Source organism: Mandrillus leucophaeus, unplaced genomic scaffold (assembly GCF_000951045.1).
Source record: "Mandrillus leucophaeus isolate KB7577 unplaced genomic scaffold, Mleu.le_1.0 Scaffold656, whole genome shotgun sequence".
NCBI lineage: Eukaryota > Metazoa > Chordata > Mammalia > Primates > Cercopithecidae > Mandrillus > Mandrillus leucophaeus.
The window spans coordinates 703,657-727,316 of NW_012107097.1; the positions used below are offsets into that span (position 1 = coordinate 703,657).

The window sequence follows — 23,660 nt, forward strand, 5'->3', positions numbered from 1 at the left end:
CGGGTCCTATTGTGGGGAGGGGGTGGGGGGAGGGATAGCATTAGGAGATATACCTAATGTAAATGACGAGTTAATGGGTGCAGCACACCAACATGGCATATGTATACATATGTAACAAACCTGCACGTTATGCACATGTACCCTAGAACTTAAAGTATAATAATAATAAAAAAAAAGAGAATGTAGTAAGTGTATGAAATTGGAACTCTTAAATTAAGCTCCTAGACATCAGAGTGGCCACAGATATCAATGTTATTAGAAAAAAGCATTAGAAAAATGCTTAACACGCTTAATTAGAGTCATTAGAAAAATGCTTAACACGCTTGGTGCAAAAGGCATAATTGAATACATATTTTAAAATACTGCTACAATATTCTATGTGATTTTTGCATACCACATGTACTGTGAGCAAAATTAAAAGATGTATCCTTCTTTAAAAGGTTAAATTCCAGGCGGGAGTGGTGGCTCACGCCTGTAATCCTAGTACTTTGGGAGGCGGAGGCGAGAGAATTGCCTGAGCTCAGGAATTCGAGACTAGCCTGGGCAACATGGTGAAACTCTGTCTTTACTAAAATACCAAAAAAAAAAAAAAAATCAGCTGCGCTTGGCGGCATGCGCCTGTAGTCCCAGCTACTCAGGAGGCTGAGGCAGGAGAATTTCTGGAACCCAGGAGGCGGAGGTTGCAGTGAGCTGAGGTCACACCACTGCACTCTTCATCTCTTAAAAAAAAAAAAATCAGTTGCCTGTCTGTATACCAGCAACAGAAAGTATAATTTAAAAACCACCTTTTAAAATATTATAGCAGTAAAGCATAGCCAGTTATATAAGAAGATATACCAGTTCCTCAATATTATATATTGTATTCAGTATTATATAGTTATCTGGTCTTTCTAAAAATTTTCTGTGGATTCATGCAATTCTAATTAAAATCTCATCATAGTATTTTAAGGACCTTGACAAACTGATTCTAAAATGTATATGGATAACCCAAGGCCCAAGAATGGCAAAGGTACTCTAAAAGAAGGAGAAAAAGAACGTGGGAGACTTGCCTTAAACATCTAAAATATCTGTAGTAATTCAGAAAATATTATATTGGTACAGAAACAGATAGACTCTGGGAACAAGACAGAGACTTTCAAAAAGACATTTGCGTGTAAGGGCTTGACTGAGCCGGCGCTGCACATCAGCAGGGAGGAGACCGATTTCGCATTTTGATGTGGGATAACTGACTATCAACATGGAGGTAAAAGTGAAACTCAGTGTCTTACTCACATTGTATAAAAGATACATTCTCAGTGGATTCAAGATCTCAATATGAAAGACGAGATGAAAAAAGTTTTCAAGAAAACATTGAAGAATGTATGATCTGTGGGTAAAACTTTTTAATAAGACATTTTAAAAGACTGATTTTAAAAGATATGACCACATTGAAATGAAAACATCTTCCTAATAGATACTGTGAAAAGCTGAAAGGACAAGCAGTACATTAGGAAGGAGTACTAGTCACATACATACCTGAACAAAAGAACAGAATCTAGTATATACAGAGAACTCCGAATCATTACAGAAAAGATTCATGACCCAATAGAAAAACTGACGAAGGCCATTTCACAGAGTACAAAAATTAATAATGTCAAATGATCACGTGAAAAGATGTACAGCCTCATTAGACCTCAGGAAAATGCATGTTCTGAGCAGGGAGATAGCATTTTACACTCAGTAGCTTGGCAAAAATCCAGAAATCTGATATCAGTTGTTGGGTGGTTTTGTCAGACGTGGGAAGGAGGACTAGAGAAAAAGACATACTGGAGAAAATGTCATTTACTTTGATCAATATTCCATTGTAAGCTCTCTTAAAAATGCCTCCAGAGAATACTAAGACCCAAAGGAAAGACTTGGTGCCACTTTAATTTAGAAACAAAAATGCTATTCATGTCTATGGGAAAAAAATACAGGTATCATCAGTATCAACTTTTATTCAGAACAGATTTTTTTCTCCCAAGCTTTTTATAATCAAATTTCTGCCTCCCTTCCCACCCTACCCCACAGAATTGACCATTTTCTTGAAGGAAAATTATCTGCTTTTATACTTACTTACACATTTTCCTGTTAAGGTCTGAGGTTTCAACTTCATATGTTCTATATTTGCAGTGGTCAAATATGTATAGTGTACCTTCAGAAAACTCTCAAAAGATTTCTTTGTATATATTCCTTTCTTTCTGAAGGACAGGAAATTTATGTAGGAAATGTTTAGGAGCCTACAGCTATGAAACAACTCTACCATTTATTGACAGTTTTACTTGGTGAAAGTTGCGAAGGGAACTAACAAGGAGGTAGCTATCTTGGTTTTAATCATTACTCCCACATTTACATGATAGAATGAAATTGTTTTGCATCGTAGATACTACAGTGTTCTTAATTTTTCGTATGTCAATTACTTTTTTAATAGACAGTGGATTCAAGCCAGTTATAATTACGGCACCAGCAAGTGCAAAGGTGGCAGACGGAAGCTTTGTCACCCTGTCCTGCAATGCCAGTGGGATGCCGGTTCCGGTCATTCGTTGGTATGACAGCCATGGATTGATAACCAGCCATCCATCTCAAGTCCTGAGATCTAAATCCCGAAAATCACAGTTATCAAGACCTGAGGGCTCGAACCTGGAGCCTGTGTACTTCGTCATGTCCCAAGCTGGTGCAAGCTCTCTCCATATTCAGGCTGTGACTCAGGAACATGCGGGGAGATACATCTGCGAAGCTACAAATGAACATGGTACCACACAGGCGGAAGCATCTCTCATGGTTGGTGAGTTGCCATTATCATTTATTTTTAGTTGAATAAGTTCCTTTTATAATATAAGTTAAACCGACTTGAAATGTTATTTTAATGAATCCAGCAATCTTTATTTTTTCCTGATGACAGTGAAATGTAGAACTGTGTTTCTTGGTATTTCGCTTTATGTGAATCACAGGAATTTTGGTCTCTGTTTCTGATGTGTGTGTTAAGAGTGTAGTTGCAATATAGAAAGCTCTCATTTGGGAGCAGGCCCAGAATATAACCTGTCTCTGGGATGAATGCTTTTGGTTTTCTAAGCTACCGAAAATGATATTGCAGACATTTTTTATGCCCTTGATAACTACAGTATTGGGTCTAAAGGACTGGCCTTCATTGAGAATGTAGAGTTGTGGTACTATTAAGTAATACCTGTTTGTATATATTCCCTCTGTCTTATCCAAAGTTATTTTCTAATGGGATGTATAATATTAATTCTTCCTATTTTACTGATTTTTTGTGATGATGACTTAAAAACTGTATATGATTTTTGATGTACTGGTATATAGACTATTAATATTCATGGAAATGAACTCAAACATGACTTCATTCAAATTCAAGCCTTCCATCAGTAGGCATTTAGAGCAGTGTTCCCAACAACTAGTCAGTTGGCTGTAGATTGTCACCTTACTTGTCCTGTGAGAGGTCCAATATCAAAGGCAATAGTGCCTTCAGTCTTGGGTAACTGAGGTCTCTGACCCTGGCCTCTGCTTTAAGGGGCTTAGTGTGGCTCTCTTCTGCCTGGGGCCATGGTTCCACGGGTTAAAGAGCCCACGGGGTCAAGGAGCAGTGCTTATGCTGAGCTCAGAGCCCACGTTCCTCCTTCTAGACAGGTCTGGGATCCAGCGCTCCCTGCTTTAGTGAGTTCACAGTTGTCCCCACAGTTCCTCTCCCCTGGCCCAGTGTGCTCCCACGACTAGTGTGTGGGCACCCTTAGCCAGAGCAGTGGCCAACGGTGGGTCCTTGGCAGAGGAGTGATGGTTGAAATAAAAAGAGTTTGTATGTGCACATACGATTTCCCTTCACATGCAAACAAGGATGCTCTTGCTCTGAATGAAGGTGGAGGCGGAGGAGGAGTGGTGGGGACCAGGGACTTCCCCTTATCCTCCTGTGCATGTTAGAGATGGGAGAGATGTGGAGGCTGAGCACAGGGGCTGTGTCAGAATCCTGGCTCTGCCGCTTAGCAGCTTTGTAACCTAAGGGCAAATCACTGAACTCTGTTCTGTTTCCTCATCTGTGTAACAGGTATAGTGAAGGTGCTCGTAGGGTTGATGTGAGGATCAACTTCATAGGGTTGATGTGAGAATCCAAGGAGTCAGTGCATAGTAAGCGCTTAGAATGGTGTCTGGCAATAGAAAGCCCTCCATTGATACTAAGTATAAAGTTATGATTATTACTGTCTAATATTATTAAATTATAGTGATCTCTTGTGGCAGTGTTAAGGGAAGGAAGAAATAGTTACTGATTTTAGAAACCATAAGAATCCTCAAATGAAGAAAGTAGTTCAGTGTTACATAAATTTGCACCTATAAATGAATATGTGTGTGTGTTTTATATTTCTATTCCTCTAGGCAAAAATAAGAGTGGCTCTGCTCGAAATTGTTAGCTGCATGGCAGGTGTAGTTGCAGGAGCTTCTTGGGTAGAATTTAGCTGAAGGGATTATGTGAATACAGGGTGTAGAGAGACAGATGTCATAGTTATGGCTGATGGAACTAGACATTTTGTCTGACTTCCTCATCTTAAATATGAGAAATCGGAAGCCCTTTGAAGTTATATGAACTAACTTGAGAAGATCTTTAAGATTCCCGTGTGCTCCAGGATTTTATGTCTTGATAAATACCACTTTTGTGTATGGTAACCCCATCAGCTATATTCTACCAAAGAGGTCCTACATTGTCTTTTTAAAATTTTCTAGTATAATTATTAAGATCCAACTGAGTTTATTAAAACTCAAAACAATACATAACAACTCACTTCTTTGCATAGGAATCTGAGCCTTATGAAATTGTAGCATCCTGACAAGTCATTTACTTTGTCTACTGTACTGTAAAGGGGAGAGTAAGCTAGGTTAGAGAAAGAGAGAACTTCCTCCCCAGCCTTTGTTCTTTCCAGAGACCTTGGGTTTTTGAGGTCCTGGATGTACAAATATTTGTAGAGTGTGTGGTGCTCCTTAAAACTATAATGGGAGTTGGCGTGGGTTTCCTAAATCGTTTGGGTGTGAGTTGCTGGCAGCAGTGGTCACAGTGGGAGCATCTTTGACAGATATGGTTGTACTCCCTCCCTATTTAGAGTCATTAAATTTATTTACGTTGCCATAGTTGCCTCAATCTCTTTTCCAATTCAAAAAACATTCCACCTTAAAAGATGCTAGATGCCTGTTCTACCCATTTCATAGAGTTCTGAAGATAAGTTGAGATAATACATGCAAAAACACTGGGGAAGTACTGGTAAGGTCTTTTCAGTTGTATTGAGTGTCTCTCTCAAGTGCCCAGATTATATCATTGAAACAGAAGAAGAAAGTTAATTGAATCCCCCTTTTAATAAAAGTTCTGGAGAGGTCTCATTGCATCTTAAATCTTACAGAAATGGAATTTTGATACTCAAGACAGTGGAGAAGCTGCAGCATAACGTTTTTCTCATGCTTCTGTATAAACTGAGGCATGTGGCATTTAAACTCTTTTACAGCCAGATCCCACTTCCCAGTGGAAAACTGCCCGGAGGATCCACTAAACTTCTAATGATAAAAAGATCCTTCCCCACTACCTCAACCCACAGTTAATTACCTCCACTTGCTGAGTCTGTCTCTGCATTAGCAGGCGCCGGATCACACCCTGAACATCAGTCTGCAGTCTGACTCACTAGATAAACACTGCTGTTCCAGGAGCAATATTTTGAAGTTGTCTCAGTGAACTTAATTAGTTTTCTTCTACATTATTTCCTCACTAGCTTCTTGTTTTCTCTGAAGCATCTTCTGGGACACCCTTTCTCTCTTTTACACTAACAGAGAACTAACCTTACACTGTTAGTCCTATTTCTGTTGGTTCTCTACTACAGTGCAGCCCTTCTCCCAAAAACACACCCACCTTTTACCAGGAATCTGACTTCATTTTGGAAATAAAAGTAGTACATTGTTTCCTCTGCACTCTTCCTCCACAAAAGGAGTGAAAAATAGAATTTTCTGTTGCCAGTATTAATAGCAATTTAGAGAAACCAAGCTGTCACTCCTTCGGTTTTATTGTACTGGCAGTATATTTGTTGTCATAAATTGTTCCTTCTTATTTTTTTTTTCACAGCAGCACCATTAACATTCTTCCTGGCCACTGTCACTTAGTCTCTCTGAACCTTAATTTCTTCACCTGTAACATGGGAGTATTACCATCTACCTAAGAATGTTTTGAGAATTAAATGAGATTATGTTTATAAGATAGCTCATACAATGCTTGGCACATAATATGTGCTCAGTAATTATCTTTGACTATATGCAACCTATGTATTTTTTCAGCGCAAATAAATTATTTTTATCTTCCTCTGTATATTCTGTATGCTGTTAGTAGTAAGTGTTAAGGCTGCCTGCTTGTTTTATCTTTGGTTAATTTTTTTTTGAGACAGGTGTAGTTGCAGGATCCCCTCGGGTAGAAGTTAGTTGGCCTGTTGCCCAGGCTGGGGTGCAGTGGCACGATCATGGCTCACTGCAGCCTCAACCTCCCCAAGCTCAGGTGATCCTCCCACTCAGCCTCCCAAGTAAAGCAGCTGGGACTACAGGTGTCTGCCACCATACCTGGGTAATTTTGGTGTTTTTTGTAGAGATGGGGTTTCACCATGTTGCCCAGGCTGGTCTCAAACTCCTGGGCTCAAGCGATCCACCCGCCTCAGCCTCCCAAAGTGCTGAGATTACAGGTGTGAGCCACCATGCCCAGCCAACTTGCAATCTTCTGAGGTTAAACTAGCAAATTATTATTACTAAAAAGAATACTCTTAGAGAACAAGGAACAAATAAAAACAGTTAACTGCTACACTATTGCATCATACAATTGGTTTTTCCAGCAATTCGTTTGCTCCACCATGAGAAAAGATTGCGACTAGAGGTTACATGTTTCCATGAATTATAAATGGCAGTGTTACCTGTTTTAACTTCCAGGGCTCAAATTGTGCTAACAGTGTAAGTGAGGGCAGTCACGTCACAAACTGGGTAAAAGACACTGAAATGAGGGTTTCTTCACGCTCTCTTCTCTCTTTCTCCCTGTAGTTCCTTTTGAAACAAATACAAAAGCAGAGACAGTCACACTTCCTGATGCTGCTCAGAACGATGAAAGAAATAAGAGAGATGGTTCAGAAACCGGGTTACTGAGCTTATTTCCAGTGAAGGTCCATCCCAGCGCAGTGGAATCAGCGCCAGAGAAAAATGCCAGTGGCATCTCGGTTCCTGACGCCCCCATCATACTGAGCCCCCCACAGACCCACACGCCAGACACATACAACCTGCTATGGAGAGCAGGCAAGGATGGTGGGCTGCCCATCAATGCTTACTTTGTGAAGTATCGAAAGGTAATATCTTGTCGTTTATCATCTTTCTCTGCTCACACCTGAACATTCTTTGTATGACATACACTGTTGTCTTTTCCATTTGTGGAATGGCAGGAAACAGAACAAGAGTGTCCAGACTGATGAGTTTGTCAGAGAGATCCCAGTCATGCTGGATTTACCAATCCTAGGAAAGCACTGAGAATGAAGTATAATTTCCCCCCAAATTGGAATTCTAGGAACCCAATGATGTCTTTACATGTTTAATCAAACGTTTTAACCCTTCAGTATAAAGCTCTATAACCACTTTAAAAATACAAACTCCTTCCCTCTCTAAGGTAGTAGAATACTATTTATTTAGCAAATAAAGCAGTTTTTTATTAAAAACAACTGTTTGAACAGAGTCTGTGGAATAATTTACGTCAATTGTTTGTGTTTCAAGTTGGTTTGTTAGTTTGTTTTGAGACAGGGTTTTGCTCTGTTACTCAGGCTAGAGTGCAGTGGTGCGATCTCATCTCACTGCAAATGCCACCTCCTGGGTTCCAGCAATTCTCGTGCCTCAGCCTCCCAAGTAACTGGGATTGCAGGCATGCACTACCACACCTGGCTAATTTTTTTGTGTTTTTAGTAGAGATGGGGTTTTGCCATGTTAGCCAGACTGGTCTTGAACTCCTGACCTCAAGTGATCCACCACCTCATCCTCCCAAAGTGCTGGGATTACAGGCATGAGCCACTGTGCCCAGCTTCAGGTTGCCTTTTCAAATGTATTAAAATCATACATTGTTTGATCACTTTTTGGGGTAAACCTTGGGCCTCTCTCAGTTAACTCTTCAAATACTGTTTTCCCCATGGGCTTGTATTGGAGCAGAATGGAAAAGTTCCTCTGTTTAATGAGCCCTCGTAATGAATGAAATGGGAGGGATGCATTCATATTTAAAATATTTTTCTTTGTTCAAGAAATTTTAGTATACATTGTTGAATGGTAATGTTTTTAATGACTAGGAAAAATAACATGATGACATTTTAACATGATGATATTTTAAGGTTTACATACTGTTTCTAACCTAACGAATGATTCTAGATGAGGAAGTTTGCTAGTTATCTCATCTACCCTAAAACCTCCATGCAATAGTGTTTCTTGGTTCCATTAATCAAGAAACAACTGATTAGATCTTTTTATTTCCTCTAACACATATTGAACAGTGTCAAGACATGAAGCAAGAATGCTGGAAATATATAATACATAATTGTATAATTAATATACATGTAATATAATATCCATCTTACATTACCATATATCTGTTATGTACACTATATAATTACCAGTGATACCTATTATTTTATACTTATTTTATTCTTCATTAGCCCAGGAAGAAAGAAGGTATTGTCTCCATTACAAGTAAAGGAAACAGAGTCTGGGAGGGCAGTAACTTGCTTGAGGCCACACATTAGTGGTCAGGTGCAGAGCCAGGAGTCTTTCTGCAGTGAGAATTGCAGCGTTCTTGCAACAGATCTTGTATTTCTTAATGTGAAGAAGTATTGTGTCTTTTTTACTTATCGTGGTGTCTTACTTCTTAAAACTCTTCTAGAATTAAATGAATCCTAGTTTTGATCAAATGTGACTGAAAGTTTTCCTATCCTCCATCTCCTGCTTTTCTGGTGTGTTTTCTCTTGGGCAGCTGGACGATGGGGTTGGCATGGTGGGAAGCTGGCACACGGTTCGAGTCCCAGGAAGTGAAAACGAGCTCCATTTAGCTGAGCTGGAGCCATCTAGTCTTTATGAAGTCTTAATGGTAGCAAGAAGCGCAGCAGGTGAAGGCCAACCTGCCATGCTTACCTTCCGAACCAGCAAAGGTGAGTGAGGGCTTCCTTTGGAGGAACGAGCTGTCTGCCCTGATGTCAATTTACCAGTAAGAATTCTTTCTTTTTTTGGGGGGGGGTGGGGATGGAGTCTTGCTCTGTCGCCCAGGCTGGAGTGCAATAGCACGATCTCGGTTCACTGCAACCTCCACCTCCCTGGTTCAAGCAATTCTCCTGCCTCAGCCTCCCGAGTAGCTGGGATTACAGGCGCCCACCACCAGGCCTGGCTAATTTTTTGTATTTTTAGTAGAGACGGAGTTTCACAGTGTTAGCCAGGATGATCTTGATCTCCTGACTTCGTGATCCGCCTGCCTCAGCCTCCCAAAGTGCTGGGATTACAGGCATGAGCCACCGCGCCCAACCAGAATTCTTTTGGATAGTAGAAATTCCTATATATAAATACACTAAACGACCCTATTATACCCTCCCCCTTCCATTTTGGGGTCACATTTAGGTGCTTGTATTGTTCTGTTCCATCGAATATTCCACAGATGTTTTTGAAAGCTTATGTTATATAAGGCAGTGAGGATAGATGATATAGGGAAAATGAAGATGGTCAAGATGAGATCCATCCCGACAGAGCTTGTACTTCGATAAGAAAGCTAAGATGTGTCACTTAATACCAACTACAAGACAGTATTCAGTTCAGCTAATATTTATTGAATGCCTTTTATGTGTCAGGCAAGAAGCAAAATAGGCAAAACTTGTGGCCTCATAGAGCTTACATTCTAGCTGAGAGAGACGTATACGTTAGTTATAAGTACATTAGAAGGTGTTAACAGAGATACAAGTTGGGGTGGATATAGGAAGTATATGGGGTAGGAGTTAACAGTTTAAGCAGGCGGCCAGAGAAGTCCTCAACAAGCGGTTGACATCAGAGCAGAGACGTGAAGGAGGGGAAGTAGAAAGCCACATGTCCCTCTAGAGAAAGAACATTCCCAGCAGAGATAGCAAGTGCCAGGGCCCAGGGTGGGGTGTGCGTGGTGTTCACTAGGAGCACGAGGGGGCCACTGTGATGGCAGCAACGTGGGTGAGGAGGCTGTAGGGAACAACGGGGTGTCCACATCACACAGCACCCCATCCACCTTGGGAGGACTTTGTCTTTACCTCTGAGTGAGCTGGGAAGAGCTGGAGCATTGGAACTGACTGGAGTCTGGATGGAGTGGGGGCGGGCAGGAGTGCAGGCAAAGACACCAGCATATGCCAGGCACCACAGGAGATTTCCAAGGACAGTGCTGGGGAAGCACAAAGGAAGGATATTTTTTTCTGCGGGGCAGCTTGTGAGGGAATCCTTGATAAAAAAAAAAGATGCCGTCATGGCTTGGCTGTAAATGAACAAAGACACGTCAGTGGGTAGAGAAGGGAACTGAGTGGAAGAGTATTTCAGTATCGCACTGTAACGAAAAGGAGGTGTGAAGATTGAGAAGAAGCCAGCTAGTGGCTTTTGAAAAAGACCCTTTCAAATAATTACTAAGTCTGGCCAGAAGAATAACAGGTACTTTCTATGTTAAATGTATCTTGAGTTAATTTTCATCATCGGTCATTAGGTGTTCATAGACTCTGACTTATAAATACTGAGTAATCTTAGTTTCCGTTTTTAACAAATCGCGCAGTTTCACTTTTCGCCTCTTGAAATATTAAAACGATGTGACACTTGTCCTTAGAAAACTTAGCAGAAGCTCTTTAATGGTGAGTTTTATGGCTTAGAATTAAGAAATATATACAGTAAAAAGAAAAATGGACGAATAATTTGAACCCCTAGGCATTTGGCTTTTTCACCTGTGTTTTTTGGGTACGTAAAGTTAGAATGAAGAAAGGCATATTTTAGCTTTACTTTAAAGATACTGGAAAAAGACAAAGTAATTTTTGGTCAGTTCCTCAGATCAGCTAAGTATTTGTGAAGCAGGTCTTACATGTAGATGCTGTGGCAGATCAGTTCATAGATTTATAACCACATACCAGGTAAGTTTCACAGTACTTTTTTTCCCCAGTTCACATGCGTATAAGCTCATGTTACTGTATATGGTTTTTTACCTTTCTAGAAAAAACAGCATCATCAAAAAACACCCAGGCATCCTCTCCACCCGTGGGCATCCCTAAGTATCCTGTTGTTTCAGAGGCTGCAAACAACAATTTTGGAGTGGTACTTACAGATTCCTCTAGGCACAGTGGAGGTAAAAAGAATAATATTTTATTGTTTCTTTACAAATGTAACTGACCTGCTTCAGATTTTGGGAGGTGGGGTGGAATAGGGTGTTTATTTTCATATCTTACCGTACAGGTCTTTTAGGTTCTATTTCAGCCATTTTAATGTCCTATATTTAAACTTTGGCATCTCAGTGTCATGATTAGTACTTAACTTCATTAACTTTGACTCAAAATGTTCTGGTACTAAGTTTTTAGAACTCAAGGAGTTTTGTGGCTAGGCACTGTGGGAGGCTGAGGTGGGCAGATCACTTGAGACCAGGAGTTTGAGACTAGCCTGGGCAACATAGAGGGAGACCCTGTCTCTACTAAAAATTCAAAAAAATTAGCCGGGTGTGGTGGCACACACCTGGAGTCCCAGCTACTCAGGAGGCCAACGTGGGAGGATCGCTTGAGCCTGGGAGGAAGATGTTGCAGTGAGCTGAGATCGCACCCCTGCACCCCAGCCTGGATGACAGAGTGAGACCCGGTCTCAAAAAAAAAAAAAACCAACAACAAAAAAAATGAGTTTTCTGTTTCTTCCCTGGTAAGGGAAGGAAATTTATATTCTGAACTCTGAAAATCTCACTTTTTATGTGTGTGACTCATCAAAATGTATAGTGGTACCTGTGATAAGTTGTTTTACTGAAGGATTACATGTTACATTCCCCTTTCTTTTCTTTTCTTTTCTTTTTTTTTTTTTTTTTTGCTATATCTAGTTAATCTTATGGTTTTTAAAGGTCTTGGCTGTATAATTTTCAAAAGACTTTTTTAGTATTTAAATTTCGCACTTACATGAGCTCTACACTTACAGCCAGGTGTGCTTTTTGTGATTGTTCTAAAACATCAGGACATCTAGGGAAGACTTAAAATTTCATTGCTAAGCTCTGAGAATTTTCAGACTTCTCTTCCATATTTTTACCATTTTCCATGAATTGATCTCAGACAAAAGCAGGTTGTAACACTTTGAACTCCCTCCGGAGCACCTCTGTATCTTCAGTATCATGAATCTCTTCTACTTGTCTCTGAGGCACCTTTCAGCTACCTTAAGCAGATTATGTATAAGAGTATTAATTTCATGTGAATAAAAGTAACGTCTGAAAAACAAAAACCTTGCCATTTATTTTACACATCCTCAGGCAGATATTATATGAAATGCTGGAACAGCAAAGATAAAATAATCCTTGCCTTCAAGAAGTTTACAATGTAGGCCTAGCATGGTGGTGCACAGTGGCTCATGCCTGTAATGCTAGTGCTTTGGGAGGCTGAGGCAGGAGGATCACTTGAGTCCAGGAGTTTGAGAACCGCTTGGGCAACCTAGTGAGACCCGGTCTCTACTTATAAAGTAGCCTTGTGTGGTGGGGTGCACCTGTAGTCCTAGCTACTCAGAAGGCTGAGGCAGAAAGATCGCTTGAGCCCAGGAATTTGAGGCTGCAGTGAGCTATGATTGTTCCACTGCACTCCAGCCTGGGTGATAGAGTGAGATCCTGTTTTTTTTTTTTTTTAATTACAGTATAGTGGATGATACAGATAGCTAAACCCATAACAATATGTGGATAATGTAGACAAACTAGTAACGATTTTGATTGATTATGCTTGATACCCTTCGTGTTACGGGTTCACAAGAGAACTATCTAAGTCAGTCACTCAATGTAGACAAGGGTGAGTAGATAAGAGAGGCTTCTCTGCATCGTAAGCTAAGCTGCAAAGGACAAAGACGATACAGATAGATGAAACAGGAAAGGAGTTTCTAGCAAAGGCATCTTGTGCAATAGACAACTGGCTGACATGTTCTATTTTGTTTAGAGATTGAGAGGTTAGAGATTTTATTTAGTGTGACTGGTTGCTGTGGGGAATGATGCTATAGTGGGCAGGCAGGTAGGTGCCTTGTGTGATACGCTTCAAAGTTGAATCTTTCCTTGAAAGCTATAATGAACCCCTAAGGATTTTAGAGAAGGAGAAGGGAGGAATAGCAAAAGAAAAGGCTAGAGAAATAATAAGGCGAGTGACAGTGTGGATGGAGGAGGGGGAGGACCTGTATGAGAGATCAGGGGAATGGAATCCACACTGAATGAGGAGAAAGATGATGGATTGGGCGTGGGCGCCAGGAGACCATTTACAAAGATAAGTAATAAGAGTTTTTAGGTGAAGATTATGGATTCAGTTTTGGAAATCATGAGTTTGGAGTTGTCCAAGAAGAGATAACCATAAGAAATGATTTATTTAATATTCATAACAACCTAATGAGGAACAGATTTCCGTATCTGTTTTACAGATTAGGAAAGTGACACACGAGGTTATGCACGATGCCTCAGATCATTCAGAAAGTGGAGGAACTGCTTGCTATTCAAGTCCATGTCTAACTCCAAGTGCCGTCTTTCTTTTATACCTTGTTAACAGTCACATGCTATTTCTTTTAGATATTGAAGATATTCTTTTCTGTAGAGATATTTTCTCCAATAACTTTATTTTTCCTGTTTGATCTGTGGTGTTAGGTGAATTTTGATTTCAGACGAGTCAACATTAAGGAAGTCGTTTGGTTTTCTAGTATTAAAAAAGAGTCACTAACCATTCTATTCATTCTGTTTTCATTGCTTTCTGCCTTGAAAGGAATACAGTAAGTATCACTCAGCATTGCCTGCTTTGAATATAGTCCTCTTTTATCCCTTAAGCAATTTGTTTTTTAAAGTGCTACAGTTTTCTCCATACAAATACCACATTGAACGTTATTTTCTTCTCTCTTATGTATTTGTATGGCGGGTTGAAGACCTGTTGAGGTGGAAGGGTGTTGCTCGGTTGAGGAGCATGGCATAGGCTAGAGGTGGGGCTCCCTGTTGGCTTTCCCAGAGTAACTACTGCCACCGTGGCCCAGAGTTGGCCCTCCACGTTCCAGCTCTAGAAACTTGATTGGCAGCATGCCGGAAGATCACTGGTTTCTTGAAAACTGGCTCATGTCTACACAATTCACAGATGATCAAGGCAAACCAGAATGGCACTTACAAGTTTGCAATGTCACTGTCATACAGACCGGATTATTTCTATCCGCATTCTTTCCTTGTAGGAACCCAGTGGGAAGCCAGTTACAACCACAAGATTGCTTGTTGTGTTGGTCTGTTTGTGTTGCTATAAAGGAATACCTGAGGCTGGGTAATTTATAAAGAAAAGAGGTTTATTTGGCTCATGGTTCTGAAGGCTATGCAAGCATGGCACCAGCATCACTTGGCTTCCGGTGAGGCCTCAGGTTACAGTCATGGTGGGAGATGGAGCGAGAGCAGGCACATCACATAGTGGGAACGGGAGCAAGAGAGACGCCGCATGCTTTTAAGTCACCAGCTCTCCTGTGAATCAACAGAGTGAAAACTCGCCTACTACCATGTAGGGGAGGGCACCAGGCCACCATGAGGGAACTGCCCCCATGACACAAACACCTCCCACCAGGCCCCACCTCCAACACTGAGGATCACTTTTCAACAGGAGATTTGGAGGGAATAAGTATCCAAGCCATGTCCCTTGGTCATCAAGAAGAGTTAGATACATGGTTTCAGTGGCTGATGAGCTTCTTCCTCATGTTTTCACCTCCTGCAGGGTCTAGACCATGTACTTCGTGTGTCAGGGCATCCCCTTTCCTCGGCAGTGCCAAGTGAAAACTGCTAGACCCTAGCTCCCTGACCCCCTTTCTACATGTTCACGTGGATCATGTTTTCTGCTAGCACTTTGATTTAACGACATATCCTGTCTTCCCGTATTCCTCCTGAGCAGCATTCTCTCTCCCCTTTATTAACAGTATTGATTTTATCAGTCAGATTTTATCTCTGTTTGCCAACTTCTAGTCTGTATTTTGGAGTAACCTTCCTATAGCCATGAGGTGTATTAAGATAATATGGAATAGTAATAGTATTAGAATTAGTAGGTTGCTGAATGCATTTTGTGTGGCTTGGATAGATGAAGAAAAACATATAAATAAGATAACACATAACTGTGAAAGTTTATTATAAATTTTAACCACAGTCAAACTGGAAGCATCAAATAGTACTTACATATTATTTTAGCCATGAATCCGAATAGCATGGTCAAAATGATCATACTTGTTAGCTTTCAGTTTTTCAGAGCTAATTATCAAATTTATAGATTATTTTACTTTCTCTTTCTTTTATTTCCTGTATTCCCATTTGCTTTTCACAGAGGACGGGAAGATAGCTGTAAATGTTATAAACTCTGGCAAAAAGTTTGGTGAAGAACGTTTAATAAGAGGAAGTTTGGGACTTATCCTTTTCATTTATCTATGCAATTCTCGTCTCTGACATGGTGGGTTATTGAAATGAACGTTTCCGTGTTTAGTTCCAGAGGCACCAGATCGGCCTACCATCTCCACTGCATCAGAGACGTCGGTCTATGTCACTTGGATTCCTCGGGCAAATGGGGGGTCTCCAATCACTGCCTTCAAAGTCGAATATAAACGGATGAGGACCAGCGATTGGCTGGTGGCAGCTGAAGACATCCCTCCTTCCAAACTTTCAGTGGAAGTTCGTAGTTTAGAACCAGGTAGTAATATTCAAACATTTCCTTTTACCATCGATGTGAACTTTAGATACATACATTTATATATTTTGAGATGGGGTCTTACTCTGTTGGCCCAGGCTGGGGTGCAGTGGCATAATCATGGCTTACCTCAGCCTCCCAAGTAGCTGAGACTACAGGCACTCACCACCGTGCCTGGCTAATTTTTGTATTTTTTGTATAGACAGGGTTTTGCCATGTTGCCCAGGCTGATCTTGAACTCCTGTGCTCATGCAATTTGCCACCCTCGGTCTCCTGCTGAAATGCCAGGATTGCAGGCGTGAGTCATAGCACCTGGCAGATGGAAATTTTTAGTAGTCTTATATTTTTTTCTGATTGTTAAAGTAGTCATGCTTATTGTATAAAAATGTGTAAATAAAGAAAATATAAAGAAGAGAATGAGTCACCTAAAATCCACCCATTCAGAGATAATCATAGTTTATATTTCGTTGTATTTTTTCGTAGCCTTTGTCTCTCTCTCTCTCTCTCTTTTTTTTTTTTTTTTTTTTTGAGACAGAGCTTTGCTCTGTCGCCTAGGCTGGAGTGCAATGGCACGATCTCGGCTCACTGCAACCGCCACCTCCCATGTTCGGGTGATTCTCCTGCCTCAGCCTCCCGAGTAGCTGGGATTACAGGCACCTGCCACTACGCCCGGCGAATTTTTGTATTTTTAGTAGAGATGGGGTTTCACTGTGCTAGTCAGTTTGGTCTCGAACTCCTGACCTCAGGTGATCTGCCCGCCTCAGCCTCCCAAAGTGCTGCGATTATAGGCATGAGCCACTGCAGGATCATGCCATAAATACTGTTTTGTTATCCCATGTTCCCCATATTTTATCATATATGTTTTCCAGTATCATTAAAAATTCTTCACAAACTCAACTTTTAGTAGAGATTTACCTTTCATATAAATAAATATAGCATAATCCACTTAGCTATTCTTTATTTCTGATCTTCAGAGTATTTCTGTTTATTTGGAGTTAGAAATACTGTGGTATACATCTTATATGTGTGTGTGTTTTGCTATGACTGAATACTTTGAGAGGAAAATTGCTTGTTATTTGACAAAAATTACTTGATCTGCTGAATTTCAGCACAGTTGTAATACTCAGTGCTTCGTGTTATGGACGTGAGTCAGTGATGAACACCCGTTTGTTCTTTAAGTTTTGTTTCAGCAGAGAAACCCTCCCCTCCCCACAAGAATCTTGAGGCTATATGAGAGAAATTAAACCATAAAAGACGAAAAGCATAAATCAACTTTCTGTACTTTTGTTTAGGTTTCATGGCGATTTTTTTCTGGACTTTTAAATGTCCAGAAAAAAATTTGCTATGTTAGTAGCAAATGCCTATGGCTGTTAAAACAAGCAACATGCGCAGCATAGGGTCAAGTAGGTATAGTTGGGAGAAGCATCAGTTTTAAATGTGGGTGAAGCTAAGAAACATTCCGTAGATTGAAAACACTGTCTTCAGAAGCTCAGTAATTATTTTTGAGCTATCGGGAAACTTGCTTTAGGATTTTAATTTATTCTTTAGGTTCAGATTTTCAGAAATTCACAGTCCTCAACATTTTTTTAAGTTCTTAATATCTAATTCAAATAATTCCTTCCCCAGTAGTTAAATCTGCTCCCTCTTACCCTGTTAGCAGTGAAGCCAGAGTGACATCTGTGGCCGCCCACACAGTGCCTCTTTATGAGTGTATTCACCGGATTAAACCGTGCCTCAGTTGTTTCTTTTAAAGTGAAAAGAACCTAGTTCTGGGGACAGATAGTTCAACTAATACTGTCATTGACGGGTATGACTTAACAGGATGGTGAAAAGAGCGGATGTCCTCTTTCCTATTCTCTACCTGCTTCTTCCCTGAGATGTCATTAATCTTTTTCAACCCTCTTTCTTGGTGACTCCTAAGAAGGTCTTGGGATCTTGAACACAATGCATGGAGCAACCACTCCCAGTTGATTGAAATTGTCAATTGGGTCGAAATCTATTTACCATACGGGCTTTAGATACTTTATTATAGATAGGTACTTAAGCACAATTGCCATATTTTGACTATTCTACCTTTCATTGTCTTATTACAGCTTTTCTTAGTTATGTTTTGTTGTTGTTATTGTTTGTTTGTTTTTGTTTTCCCTCAAAGGTTCAACATACAAATTTAGGGTCATTGCCATCAACCATTATGGTGAGAGTTTTCGGAGTTCAGCGTCTCGCCCTTATCAGGTGGCTGGGTTCCCCAGTCGCTTTTCCAACCGTCCAGTAACTGGACCCCACATTGCGTACACAGAAGCTGTCAGCGATACTCAGATCATGCTAAAGTGGACGGTCAGTAAACATCTTCTGGAATGAGATCTTCTGGTTTGGTCATGTTAACAGTCAATTTAATATTCTCATGACACAATACAGTAAACAGCAAATTTTGAACTTTAATTGAGGGGACATGCAAGGGCACCAATATTTGTCTAAATAAGAGCACATATTTTGAGGAGGGGCAGGGTTAAAAGGAAAATTATTGTTTCCTCAGCTCTCATCCAAATGTTGTTAACTTAATTGCCATCGTGATTTATTCATTTGGAACCAAATGTGCTTTTATGCTTTTGAACCCGGGGAAATGTACTGCCTTATTTCTGTTTAACTTTGCAATAAGCTAAATGCTTTTAATACCTTTGAAGTAAATTAAAAATGGCCATTATTGGTATGTTTGCAAAACAAAACTAGAAAAATGTGACCAAGTAGATAAAGAAACCTTAATGAATGAGGAAGTTGTGTTTATTTTTCTCTTTGACAAGTCTTTGCTTCTATTTTTTAGTACATTCCATCCAGTAACAATAACACTCCCATTCAAGGATTTTATATCTATTACCGACCAACAGATAGTGACAATGACAGTGATTACAAGAGGGACGTTGTAGAAGGTAAGTCCACCTGGCCTACTGGAGTCCCTGTAAAGGAGCTTTGGAGAAAGAAGGTTGATAAATATAAAATACATCATCCCAAGTTAAGACAGTACAAAGTGGAATGGTGTATGTGTTATTGCTGTTGAATTTGTCCCAAAGAAAGCCACCTTTTCCCATTTAATATATGCAGCACCTTATATTTTGGTTGCAGAAACTTGTACAAACATTTGGGGGAAATACGATTAATCAGTAGTAGTTCATCTGAAAGAACATTTTGATTTCTGTTTCATTTAAATGAACAGTGACCTGAGTTTAAAAATCCATTGCAATGTTTAGCTACTTTTAAAAAATAATATCCCACTCATTTTCGCTGGAGTCTGTCCTAGAAAGATCACGTCTTAAGCCTCTTTCTCGCTTATAGAGATGCTGAGAAACTGAAATGCATGTAGAAAAGAAAGAAAACAGCTAAGAAGATGGTGCTGCTTTTTAAACTGCATTTAAATAGAATCCACAATTTTGCCTATGGCCTGAAGGCTCCACCTGACCTGGCTGGCCTCTGTCTACACCACGTCTCTTGCACCTCTCCCTTTCTGGCCCTTCTTTCAGTTTCCTTGTGTGCACTGAGATATTTTTGCCTCAGGACCTTGGCACAGGGTAGTTCCTGTTGCCTTTACCTAGTTGCGTGCACAGAAAAATTGTCCCACTTTTCAAAATGTTTGACAGTCAAGTTACGGGGAGTCGGATCTTCCCTGTAACTTCCTCTCAGGTAACTTCCTCTCATTTACATGAGAGGGTACCTTGCCGTAGTTTCTAACCATACCCTTTATGTTTATTTCATAGCAGTTATCAAAGTTTAAGTACATGGGGTGTGTGTGTGTGTGTGTGTGTGTGTGTGTGTGTGTGTGTGTTTGAAACTGTTTGCTTAAAGTCTGTCTCCTCTACTAGATGTTAACTCCCTGGTGAGCACGGGACCTTTTCTCCCACTGCTATGTCTCCAGAACCTACAATGGTGAGGTGGCCAGTATTGAATTAATGTATGAATGGAGTCCAAAAAGAACAAGGGAATGTCTAACAATATTCGGGTTGAAAAAGACTAGCGGAAGCAACCTGATCGCCGCCTTCAAGTATTTAAGGACTGTTATGTGGAAGAGGAGCTGAGTCCGTTGGGGGAGGGGAAGTTGCAAGAAAGCAGTATAAGAGAGAACTTTCTAACATAGCATTCCTAACATAGGTTCCCCCACAAAGTCGTCAGCTCCTTAATGCTGGAAGTGCTCAGCAGAAGCTGAACGCCCACTTCTCAGTGATATCTTGGAAGGGATTCTTGCCTTTGGAGGAAGGCTTCTTCCAAGTTCTTTTTTTCACTTCAAGATTCTGATTCTTTGAAATAAGAAATGTGCTAGTGAATTATGTCAGAAAATTGCCATAGGCCAAGGTTATTTTCCATATGACTTCTTGACATCAAATACTGCATATAGTTTGTGTTCTAATAAATTACTTTATGCTGTATCACATTTCTTAAAATATTGTAGCAGTCCTTTTCATATTTATCCAGTGGAATGACTTTTGTACTATAATGAGAAATTTATGATCCAATTCTTAATGCTCGGCACATAGTAGGTGCTCAGTAAATATTTTTTGAATGAGGGAATAATTCTTTCTTTTCTGCCATAACTTTTAGTGGCAAAACTATTCTGTGCTCTTAGGACTCACCATAGTAGCTGTCTCACGGGAAAGAAGAGCCTGGAAGGGGCATGAGGGGATGTTTGGGTTGAGGGCTTTCCTGTGTTCTCTTTGTTGACTTAGGTATGGGTGCCATGGGCATGTCCAGTTTGTGAACGTTCATTGAGCGGTACAGTTATGTGGACTTTTCTGTATGCATACTTTACATCAGTAAAAAGGCTATTTTAAAAAAGAAAAGGAAGAATAATATTTAGGTTGGTGCAAAAGTAAAAGGTAATTGCGGTCTTTGCCATTACTTTTAATGACAAAGACCGCAATTACTTTTGCACCAAACTAATAGTGCTTGTTCTCCATTTTGGGCCTGTCTAGGTCTTCCTTTTATTTCATTGACTTTAGGGCAGTGGGGATGTCAGAATTTTATTTTTAAAATTTTTTGACAGAAGCTAAACATTTGCCATAAAATAGTTCTAAGTAAAATGAGTATCTGTCTCTGTCTCTCTGTTTTTCTCTCTCTCATCATCACCCTTCTTGGTTCTATGTTCTAGAAATATCCACTAATAAACAGTTTTAAAACCATATTCTCTAGTCAAATCTTTGAGCTTTTACAAACTTCTGAAATACGCATATTGAGCATGGAACTTGGAAATTATTTAAGGAAGCTTTTATATCTAGTAGTGTCTGCAAATGTGAGTTTTGCCGTAGGTTCACATTTGTTTATAAATGTAATATACTGAGCAGTTAGATGTTTAAGTGGACTTCACTATGCTGTGTAATTTGCTTATTCTATATTTTCAAGTTTATGCATTTGAAATTCTTTTTGTGGCAGTTGGAAACTATTGGTCTGTTCTCCAAAAAGCAGGAACAAAAGTATTCATCCTTTGTACTTAAAGTTTTTTTTTTTTTTTTAAGTTTTGGATTACTTCTGTGAATTGACCCAACATTTAAACTTTTGAAAACAAAATTAAAAGTCAAATTGTAAAAGAATACAGTAAGAGAAGGACAATTAAGCTATCCTGTTTTCTGAATTAGGTTCCACATGTAGGTAAACTGTACGTGTTTCCAGCACACCAGTGTTTTGGTGTTGAATATTTTTATCTTTTGAAGTTAAGTCAATTCCAAATAAAGTATCAGTCATTCTGATCTTTAAGTCTGTGCTTTGGTTTCTCTCTGAGGTAAATCCTTACCTTTTCTAAAATATCCTTTGGGAAAATAATTGCCTGTTAATCCAAGGATATGTGCTGGTTGGTCGGTTTTAAACCTAATGATGTACTTAGTTGTCTTATTCATCAATGATCAGTAAAATTCTTTCTCTTTGCTGTTATTTCCTGTAATTTTAGCCAGTGGAAGAATAACTATAACAATGAAATATTAATCTAACAAAATATGTATCATTTTAACGATTTTTCTCTTATTAGTAACATATCCGAAGCCTAGTTTAATTCCATTTTTATGAATGCTATGAAAGGAAAACTTCAAATCTAGTGTAGTAATTATTCAAGAGAATGTAGTGTAGGTGAGTGTAGGGCCAGGTTGGGAAAGACCCAAGGCTAGAGAAAAAAAGAAGTTTTTGGAAAGCCTTTGGATTTTAGAGACAGATCTATTCCATTTTCAACCAGTTTTTGAGTCAGTATCTTTTGGGGGATCCTTTTTACATTTGTAAATGGGGCATAGAACTCCTCACTTTTGAGCCTTTCAGAGACGATCCTAAAACAAGCAGATTTTCTTCCTTCGAAACCGTGGGTCTGTACAAGTGAAGGGTGTTGTACTGTTGACCTGGAAAGAGGCTTGTACTTCCAGATTGAAATATTTTTGTCTGCGTTGAGTTAGAAAGGAGTCTGGTGATATTGGTCCTGTCAGCCAAGTAGATTAAACTTGCATATGTGGTTTTGTTTTGCTTTTTTTCTCCCCCTTTAATTAATCCTTAAATCAGTCGGGGGTATGCTTGAGTTTCTACGAAACAGTCTGAAGAGATGTTTCTACAAGGGATTAAGGGTGCTTGAAGAGTTAATTTAATCTGGCAAAAGTGTCCCTGCTTATGAAAGGTTGTCACCAGTCCATGGAAGTCAAAATGAGTGATTTGTACTGGAGTGTTCAATTTAGGAGTGTTTCTAAATGAAATGTTGGCTGTGTGCCACGGATAACAGAATCATTCTACTGGAGATACTTGTGTGGTTTGGAGATCTTGACTCAAAAGAACGCAGGAGTGGGGGTGGCGGCCAAGAGTTTCCCATAGTAGATTTTGCTTTTTGGTGATTCTCAGAAGTTTATTCGGGCATTCGGTCATATGTCAGTTCATGTCGCACCCATGACAATGGAATTGAGAGCTTTGCTCGGGCCATTCTCGTAACTGGTCAGTTGCTCTGCGTAGTGCACCATTTGCTGGTCCCGAATGTACTGTTGCTTTTTGGTGGAGGAACATAGTGGATTGACTTGCTGGGTTAAGATGGGGATGAAAGGACTTGAGGTTTCTTTCGTATGCATAAAATTAACATGTATTTTATGAAAGACTCCCCACTAATTATCTTTAGTGAAACAAGTATTGTTGCCAACACACAGATATAGTTGTAAGTCAGCTTATCTCTTCTCTTTACTTTTCCTTCATGCTGTGTAATAGAAATGCTATTTATATGTGGTGCATTAGTCAAATACTTACTGTTAAGGACATTTTTATTGCACAAACTACTAGATGCTGGTGGATGCTGCTCCAGCCTCATCCTGAAAACATTAACTAATTATATCGATATTATCATTTAGGCTGTATGATGTGTAAAGCCTTTTATTTTTCCTTTTAGGTTCAAAGCAGTGGCACATGATTGGCCACCTCCAGCCAGAAACCTCCTATGATATTAAAATGCAATGCTTCAACGAAGGAGGAGAAAGTGAATTTAGCAATGTGATGATCTGCGAGACTAAAGGTGGGAGAAGTTTTGCTTTTTCCCTGGACAGTGATAGAATTCCAACCCTGGATTACTGCTTCTGACTGTTGATATATTCTGGGTTTTGTTTTGTTTTGAGACATGGTCCCACTCTGTCGCCCAGGCTAGAGTGCAGTGGTACAATCTCAGCTTGCTGCAACCTCCGCCTCCTGGGTTCAAGCCATTCTCCTGCCTCAGCCTACCAAGTAGCTGGGACTGCAGGT

General features: G+C 39.9%; 1 protein-coding gene across 2 annotated transcripts in view; it reads left to right on the top strand.

Annotated features, from left to right (window-relative positions):
• The window catches only part of CDON (cell adhesion associated, oncogene regulated), a 60,743-nt gene that overhangs the window by 11,662 nt on the left and 25,421 nt on the right, over positions 1–23,660 (top strand). For both annotated transcript variants that reach the window (XM_012001258.1, XM_012001259.1), the window contains exons 7-14: positions 2,450–2,803; positions 7,078–7,376; positions 9,032–9,206; positions 11,255–11,386; positions 15,735–15,938; positions 18,088–18,269; positions 18,754–18,859; positions 23,314–23,436. In XM_012001258.1, coding sequence (XP_011856648.1) covers positions 2,450–2,803; positions 7,078–7,376; positions 9,032–9,206; positions 11,255–11,386; positions 15,735–15,938; positions 18,088–18,269; positions 18,754–18,859; positions 23,314–23,436 — 1,575 coding nt within the window. The remainder of the gene's footprint in view (positions 1–2,449; positions 2,804–7,077; positions 7,377–9,031; positions 9,207–11,254; positions 11,387–15,734; positions 15,939–18,087; positions 18,270–18,753; positions 18,860–23,313; positions 23,437–23,660) is intronic.